General features: G+C 30.7%; 1 protein-coding gene across 1 annotated transcript; it reads left to right on the top strand.

Annotated features, from left to right (window-relative positions):
- Nucleotides 1–6,488: 6,488 nt before the first annotated feature.
- LOC124371390 (deoxyuridine 5'-triphosphate nucleotidohydrolase-like) lies at nucleotides 6,489–8,171 on the top strand. The gene is made up of 2 exons (XM_046829721.1): nucleotides 6,489–6,733; nucleotides 7,699–8,171. Exons 1-2 carry the CDS (start codon nucleotides 6,538–6,540, stop codon nucleotides 7,938–7,940), a joined length of 438 nt encoding a protein of 145 aa, XP_046685677.1. The 5' UTR covers nucleotides 6,489–6,537; the 3' UTR covers nucleotides 7,941–8,171.
- The last annotated feature ends 1,179 nt before the right edge of the window (nucleotides 8,172–9,350 follow it).

Consider the following 9,350-nt stretch of genomic DNA (forward strand, 5'->3'; position numbering starts at 1 on the left):
CTTAGTATTTAATGTTTTTAGCATGTTCTAGAACCTAAGGTAAAAGCCTCAAATGCCCGCTTTGGCAGGTACAGTTAATACTATACAGTTCTTGTGTATGGTTGTTGAAGCATGACTGACATAAAACCTTTTGTCTCTTCTTATAATGGCTATACCATGTAATCTTAACCTATGGACATTAGTAGACACCTAAACCATTCTGAATATATTATCACTACGTAACCTTTACAGAATAGGCTACCTTACAGTACTGCTGAACATTTCAAAGATTTTGTTGTTAACACATTCTGGCAAAGAGTTGTCTCAATTAAGGAAAAACAGCAACGATGGCAAATGTATCTTTCTATAAAAGGAGCTTAGCCTCTTCTCCCCTTTCTAACCGTCTCACCCTCCCCCACCATCATTAGTCGCGTATACTAATGAGAAATCAGCTACTAACCTTTTCGCTGAACGTGTTGGCAGCATGTGACATTCTACTAGCTGCGGTAATGCGTCACCTCACTATCTCATCTTTGCTAGAAACCGACCTAACTCTACTTTTCTTTTTGCTTACTCTCGTACGGTAGAAACTAACGGACAGTTTCCGCTCGTTCATCTGGTGTTAATTCCTCGCGTTAATGATATATTTAGATTTTAGTTTAAATTGTTATAAAACTTGATAAAGTTAATTTCAAATGCAGGCATACGCGCTTAGTTATAAAGTTCAAGTTTAACTAAGTAGTAGTAGAATATTAAGAATTTGAATCTAGTGTTAGCCAGGATCTCGTACTTACGTATTACTATAAAATATGATCAATTTTTCTCTATAGTACCGTTATAAGTGAAGGATATTCAATTTGGTAGTGGAAAGGAAGGAAATTCAAAGCTTCAAAAATTTGACGGCAGCACATCGATAGGTCTTGCTTATGATGTGTCATAAGCTAGACAGTGTTCCTACACGTTCGCGTGAGAAATTTGTTAAAGTACCCTAAGCTACTTTCCGTAGAAAACATATAAAATTTGACGGCAGCACATCGATAGGTCTTGCTTATGATGTGTCATAAGCTAGACAGTGTTCCTACACGTTCGCGTGAGAAATTTTGTTAAAGTACCCTAAGCTACTTTCCGTAGAAAACATATCAAATGGCTTTAATTTACGTTCATTAAATTTATATAAAAGGCAATAGCCTGACGTAATTCTAATAAATTATAAATAAAAAAGAGTACTTGCTCCGCCGGTACAAAAGTAATTATTACAGTCTTTGCTGTAATTAATGTGGATAAGAATTTTTTTAATTTTAATTTTCAGTTCCTTGCATAAAGCTATTCAGTTAAATTTCTAGACTTTGAGATAAATTTACGTTTTTTTCGCCAATATATTATATAAAATTGTTGTATTTTGTACAATAGTTTTATTGTAATCCCATGTAATCATGGCAATCTATAGAATATTCATAATACATGTATTTGTACTCATAATTGTTTTGCATTTACTTTTTCACATGCTATGTGAGAATGAAATGTATCACTTGGTTGAGAGTGTAAAGTCATTTATATCTCTGAGCGATGTTTCTCATTCAAGTGTGCGTGGTGGTGACATTCGACACAGCTGGAAGCAGCATAGTCGAGGAGACTTTTGTAATGAAACAGTTCCAATAAAATATCAGTCTCAATATCACAATACGTGATATTTGTATACAAGTTTAATTATATAATGCATTCATAAGATTATTGAAACTGTGCATACTAAAATAATGTTAGGTAAATAATTTTACAGTAATATGAATACATGAATATTAGAATTTGTCATTATAAGTTGTTATTTACTTTATAAACAAGTTCAAAATTTATAATATAAGAACTTATATTATAAATAACTGATGATGAAAGTAATGAACATAGCAAGGTAGGCTATACTTAAATTCTAAGTGTAATTGAGAAGAAGATCATTGATTCAGAAAGTTCAATCCTGAACCATGATAGGACCATAATGTTACGTATTTAAAACGTACTTTTAGTGTTAGACGAAAATATTATTTGACTTTTTAGGGAATTACTTTGGTTTTTAATTGTTAAAGCCTCCTAAGTCTGTAAATAACTATTAAATCCAAACGTATGGATATGTGATATCAAATCTTTAAAGTAGAATAAATGTCATGGAAATACATCAAATAAATTTAACTGAAACTAACAGGTTAAAATAATGAATTTAATAAACAAAGAATCCTAGTTTTATGTGAAACAAATTATATAGTTAATGGCGCAAAGAGGCATTACCTAACTATTTTCACGTCATTTCAATAAATTTGATGAGTACAAATTTATATATATATATATATATATATATATATATATATATATATATATATATATATATAAATATATATATATACATTTTTTATCACAAAACTATTAATGGAAATAAAATATCTGTACACGTTTCCACATTATAAAATATAACAAGAATAATACTTTTTTTGTTTCACAAATATTATTGCACAATACATTTAGCATGTGTCAAATATAAAGTAATCCAGTGATTAACATTAGCAAACAAATGCTTTACGACCAATTTTCCTCAGAAGGAAAATTCTTGCCTAGAGAGAAACTTACCGTGAGCTAGTGACAGGGATGTTTCCAGGGAAAACTTGCAAATTGGCTTCCTTACCTTGACAAGAGACAGAAGTGCAAGAGACGGGTAATCGTAAGTGTCAGTTTGTTCAACAGTTGATACATATTACCTTTAGTGGATGCCTATAAAATTGAGAATATGTTGTTGTGTGTAAAATTTTGTTAATTTCAGGTTTTATATAACTGCTTTAAAAACAGAAAAAAATTGAATTTAATTTTATACAATAAAAGTTAGTTGCTTTTGTATTTATTACATGTTTTGAATATTTTATTTTATCACCGAATTTCTACAGAATGGAGAATTGAGCAAGAATCTATCATCATTATTTTGTCTATGTGTAATATTTATTTGTTTGATTACTATTTTTTGACTCGAAATAAGTAGTACTTTTGTAATAATATGGAAATTATTTACCTAGGGTGAACACAGGTTTTCCTTTACATCATTACTTAAATGCCCGTACGATTCGTAAAGATAGTTCTTAATTACAGGTCTTAAAACTATGTGGATCGTGTGAAAATATTTAGATTATTTGAAATTAAAAACGGCATTTTACTTTAAAATACATGTTAGAATTCGCGATAGACTCTTCTGGGATTGTTGCAGCAAACAGTTGGGTTATTGCGATATTTCTATCCTAAATCCAAAGGTATCACTAGAAAGCTTAGGTATAATCAAGGAAGACAATAATTTCATCAAAGAAGTTAGTAGTAAAATGATAGATGATGATAAAATCATTGATGACGAACCAAATTCTATCAATCTGTATAACCAAATGAAAGAATCTTTGAATATTTTATACAACGGAAATCATTTTACTGGCAGAATCTCGACTGATTTATAGAATATCTAAATTACACGATGAAAATGTTAAACTCTCGAATTATGATATTTTGTCTGTAAATGTTTTTGAAGATGAGGTAACCATTGAATGATTCGTCCACACTCGCAAAGAGTCGGTTTGTTTTGGACTTTTTTGAATAATTCTTTTAGCACAATCTTTACAATGTGCATGTTTTTTATTTTTACTATAATGCCAATCGTAAAATTTGGAAATATCCTTAATTTCTTTACAAACGCAACATTTTTTTCTCTTCTAACGTTAATTTTTCTATTTTATCGTATAATTCTCTGTTATATTTACTACGACAATCCTTACAATAATAGTATAATCCATCTTTTCTAGTCTTATCTTGAGAAAACTTCGTCAAATCTTTAAATTCTTGACACTTTATACATTTCTTTTCAGCCTCCATTTATATAGAAAAAAATTAAAGCTTTGACTTTCTCAATTCATATTCATAAAACTTTCCGGTTATTTCTTCATTATTTAAATCTTTTATACTATAAGTTACAGGATCTGTGTTATTAATTTGATAAATCACAAAGATTTCTCTTGACCAATTGTTCTTATATTTGTTCGAAAATGTTTGTTTTTTACTAACAATTCTTACATGATCATTGACTTTAAATTTAGTTTTCGTGTGAATTTCAGGTGGAACATACTTGAAAACGGTCTCTAATAACTCCTTTTCTGCATCCTTATCTACATCTTTGGGCTTCATTTTGATTGTGCTGTGAACCGTATTCATTATAATTTGTGACTATTTTTTGAAGAATATCGATCCATTTAAAGTTTTTATTAACCTCAAAAAGAACTTTCATTCTCTCATTTTGAGTTCTGTTATATCTCTCTACGATACTTGATTTCTCTTCGTTTTCAGTATGATAAATCTTAATGTTGTATTTTCTCAAAACATCGTTAAAATTCTTTATTTTTAAACTCTAAACCCTTATCTGTATGAAGTAGGTTAGGAGGTTTGTGATTGATCCTTATGGCATCTTTTACTATATCTTCGACAGCTTTTGAAACATCCTTGCCGTTTTTTCTTTTGATAGCTCTTGACCAAGCATATTTTGAGAAAGTATCAATAACATTTAACATATACTTGAATCCATCATTTTGATCTGAATAGTTAGACATTATAACTAAAATCTGCTGCCCATAAATCGTCAATTCCTAAAGTTATAATTTTTCTCTTTTTAAACTTTTTTCGTACTGGTGCATGAATTTCTCTAGCTTCAATCTCGATTTCTTCCTTATTCTTAGATTCTTTCTTTACTTGTTTTTCATTTGGATTCTTTATAAATTTACTCTTATTTGTCTTACATTTTGAACATTTTGCTGCAATTCTATACAATCCGTTTTGAGTTTGAACGATTTTAGAATCTATATTTTTCGTTTTTTTTCTTGCATTTGTGGCAGTGAATCAAATCATCTTCCATTTACATGTCAAAGTTTCCAAGTTTATTTAACTCATCTAATATATCAGATTTTGTTTCATTTTTATAGCCATAAGGTACTGTATCGATCTTATTTTCTAGGACAATTCTCTTATCATCTTTAGCGTTCAGTGCCAACTTGTTTATTTTAACTGTGTACAACTCATGTTTGTAGCTTTTGATTACTGTCATCTCCCTAAATTCTTCTTTATCTTCGAACAAACATCTCTTCAAGTTTTCGATATTTATTGTTTTATTTACAACGCTTCTCTTAATTCCTTTACACCTAACTGGATTTTTGTCTAGATATTTGTACGAGTACATCTTTGATCTTAAACCACAAAATTCTTCTAAAACTTCGCTATTTAGTTCGTCTTTGAATTTTCCTATGACTTTCTTATTTTTAGTACCGAAACATTCATGATCTTTTGGATAATCGCTCGTATCAAAGTCATTCAAATTTTCTTTAAAAATTTTGTAAGGATCACGTTTTAATTCTAGAAAAATAACTGTCTGTATCCATGTAACACAGATTCAAATAGTAGAGAGAAATTGTATGTTCTAGGACAACCGTTACACGGCCAAGGTCACACAACATCAACACAAAGGTCAATGACCCCTCGCCCCCCTCCACCCCCTCGCCCACAGAGGTCAATGACCCCTCGCCCCCCTCCACCCCCCCCTCGCTCACAGAGGTCAATGACCCCTCGCCCCCCTCCACCACCCCCTCGCCCACAGAGGTCAATGACCCCTCGCCCCCCTCCACCCCCTCGCCACAGAGGTCAATGACCCCTCGCCCCCCTCCACCTCCAGAGGTCAATGACCTTCAAGGTCATTCGATGACCTTGACTTTGGATTTCAAGGTCACACTATGACCTTGACCTTGGACTTCAAGGTCACCCGATGACCTTGACCTTGGACTTCAAGGTCACCCGATGACCTTGACCTTGGACTTCAAGGTCACTTAATAGCCTTGACCTTCAGTTGTAAGAACGTTTCGTCATAACACTTGAGTCGTCATACAACTGTGACAACACCTGGCTATACGTAGTTTACTTATGATGTAATATTTATGACGTAAATATGAGATCATTGTAATAGTTTGTGGTATTACTGATATTGTATGTTGGCACAAGACATGCGCAGGAAGTAGTTTTCCTTCTGGAGTTTTTGATTCATTAATATTAATAAAGCGGATGACCAGAGTGATTAAGCCACGCGCAGTGCAATTTTGTTGCAACAGTATAATAATAAGTATTTATTCACTATGGTAATGGATTCAACGAAGTGCGTGTAAAGTAAACAAGTGTAGTTATGCAACGTGTGATACAGCCTTGAGGTTTCTTTATAAGCTGAGGAGGAAGTTTTACCCAACAGTGTTCTGTTCATGCTTTCCAAGACACTTCTAATATACAGGTATGTATTTCATACAATTACGTTCCATTATTTTCTACGTTTTTTGAAAAATATATTGTTTTTCCAAAAACTAACTATTGGTAAATTATTTACAAATTGTGTTAAACTAGTATTAATTTGGTTTTATTAAATAGATGAAAAACAGTGCATTTTAAATTTTGTAATTTAAAAAAATATTAAATTTCTTTTGTATTGATTATTAACGATTTTAATTTTGTGTTTTAGAAATGGATTCTGAAACAGTCGTTGACTTGACACAATCCGAAGAGCATTCTTCAATACTACGTAAGCTTCTAAGTACTCCTCCACCTCCACCACTTAAACAGCAACAGCAACAGCAACAGCAACAGAAACAGCAACAGAAACAGCAACAGCAACAGCAACAGCAGCTGACACAACAACCGTCTACTTCTTCATCTTTCGGTACGTCAGCAATGATGAGTTTCTTAACATTGACACAGATTATAGAAAATTTGTGGATGATTGGGTTTCGAAGTTTGGATAGTTGGGAACAATTGGTTAGTCAACTGAAAAAATCAAAAGACATTTGCATGAACCCTATAGCAGTACAACTGCTATTTATTTTTCAAAACTTATGTGATTCTTTGACTAAATATTACCTAGTAGAAAATAATGACTTATCTGCAGATAAACAGGTTTATTATTTATTAGAAGAGCACACGTATGACATGTTATTAAGTATTTTTGATGATGTATTAAAAAATGTTACTAATGTTTCGTTTCCACTAAATATTGTACAAAAGATTCAGGATATCGGAAGAAGTAGATTAATAGAATTAGAAGGTAATTACTGAACAAAAAGAGAGTAAAAAATTTGAGAAAAAAGGAGTTAAAAGACCAAAAAGTGATTATTCGTCTGATTCAGATCAACTAAACTTTGATGATGACGATGATGAGGTTGACAAATTTGCTAAATTATTTAACCATAAAAATAATAAATCCTTATTCATATCACAACATTTACAGTACCAGTCTGGCGATCAAAAAAGAAAAATATCAACACCTGGCGAGACTGGTACTCATTTAATTAAAATTGAAATCACCGATGTTAAAGATTTGAAAAAAATGTAAAAGTGAAAAACAATACTGGCAAAAAGTATCGAAAAAAGGCTATTTTTTATTAGACGTTAAAAAAAATCCAGAAGACAAAAGAAAGTTTGAAGTAATTAACAATGTGTTAACGTCTGTTGGTCAAAACATGTTAAAAATGGACAGTGTAAAACAAGAAACAGTTACATTTGATAAAAAAGACAAATCGTAATAACTAAATGTTTAAGTAGAGTTTGTTAAATATTTTTTAGGCTTACTATGTCTTATTGATTTTACAATAATTTTCTATATTAATTAATTAGTTATTATTTTTTCAGCTAGTAACACTCTAAAATTTATTCGACTGTCGGAAAATGGATTTCCACCCGAACGTTGTTCACCATTAGCTGCGGGCTTTGATTTAAGAAGTGGAGAAAATGTAGTTATAAAAAAATGGGATCGTAAATTAGTAAAAACAAATATTGCGATAGTATTACCAGACGAGTGTTATGGTCGAATAGCGCCGAGATCAGGTCTATCTTTAAAAAAACGGTATACATGTAGGTGCTGGAGTTATTGATCCAGATTATAGAGGAAACGTAGGAATAGTGCTGTTCAATTTATCAAACGATAATTTCAGTGTAGAAATTGGTGATAGAATAGCTCAATTAATTTGCGAGCGAATAGTTTGGCCTGATATTGAGGAGGTTACTAAAAACAGTGTGTTAGAAAAAACTAGTAGAGATGAAAATGGTTTTGGATCAACAGGATTAAAATAATTATTTTTATTTTTTTTTCAGATCATAAATAATGGAATCTTTTCTACCATTTTTAAAAAAAAGAAAACATACTTTTGTTTCTGAACCAATGAACATTGATAATAATGAAGAAGAAGAGCTCATGGAATTAGAACAGGAAAATAATTATTCTCTATCACCATCTACATCATCATCATCATTATCTTCTGATGAAAATAAATTATTAGAAGTTCCCAATTTAAAACGAAAAAAACACAGATTAAAATTAGTATGTCCAAATTATAAATTTATAGAAATTGAAAATGCGTTTAAAGGTATTCTAAAAACGTACTATTTGAAAAACCAAGACAAAAATTTAAAAGATATTTGTTTAATTTTACAAGTTTCTAAAGAAGAAATAAAACAGTTGATATTAAATTTACTAAATGAATATGAAGCATTAAAATTTAACATTGTTGTTGAATGTACTTATATGAAACCTTTTACAAAGGAGACTCAAGAAGTGGCTTTTAAAACCTCTAATTTTACAGTGTTTCGTGAAAATTCTTTAAATAATATCTTGAGAAATATGTTTACAAAAATTTGTGGTGAAGAAAATGATTATTTAGGAAAAGGTAGCGGTTGGACATTACATTCTGTAGATGGAATTCTTGTACGATGTAGTAAGTATAGACCATTAGCCGGCTCTTCATACATTACTCTTCCAAAGTGTATTCAAAATAAAAAAGCTATTATTAATCCGCAAAATCTAGATGATGATAAATGTTTTCAATGGTCAATTCTAGCTCGTTATGTAGAAGGCGAGCATAGAGAACGTGTAGATGAAAGATATACATCTATAATTAATAACTTCAATTTTAATGATTTAGTTTATCCATGCACTTTAAAACAAATTAAAAAATTCGAAAAAAAATAATTTTGGAATAAGTGTAAATGTTTATGGTATAAATAAAACATTCGAAATTTATCCACTCAGAGTATGTGAAGAAGAAGCTGAAAATCATTTTGATTTATTGTTATTGTCCAACGATCAAGGTATTAACCACTATTGTTATATTAATGATTTTTCAAGATTAATTAGAACACAAATTTCACTCAATACGAAAAAAATGATATTTTGTAAAAGATGTTTTGCTCATTATTCAGGAATTGATAAACAAGTAAAATTAAATGCTCACAAATTAAACTGTAAAATCAATAAGCCGTTAAAAGCACAAATGCCGGATAATCCA

The sequence above is a fragment of the Homalodisca vitripennis genome, unplaced genomic scaffold, assembly GCF_021130785.1.
Source record: "Homalodisca vitripennis isolate AUS2020 unplaced genomic scaffold, UT_GWSS_2.1 ScUCBcl_1361;HRSCAF=4884, whole genome shotgun sequence".
Classification (NCBI taxonomy): Eukaryota; Metazoa; Arthropoda; class Insecta; order Hemiptera; family Cicadellidae; genus Homalodisca; species Homalodisca vitripennis.

Bases quoted from the DNA above. Each gene is read 5' to 3' on its own strand.
- LOC124371390 (XM_046829721.1), top strand. From the start codon at position 6,538: ATGGATTCTGAAACAGTCGTTGACTTGACACAATCCGAAGAGCATTCT. The intron at 6,734-7,698 runs GTACGTCAGCAA...TTATTTTTTCAG, and splicing joins GTCTACTTCTTCATCTTTCG to CTAGTAACACTCTAAAATTT.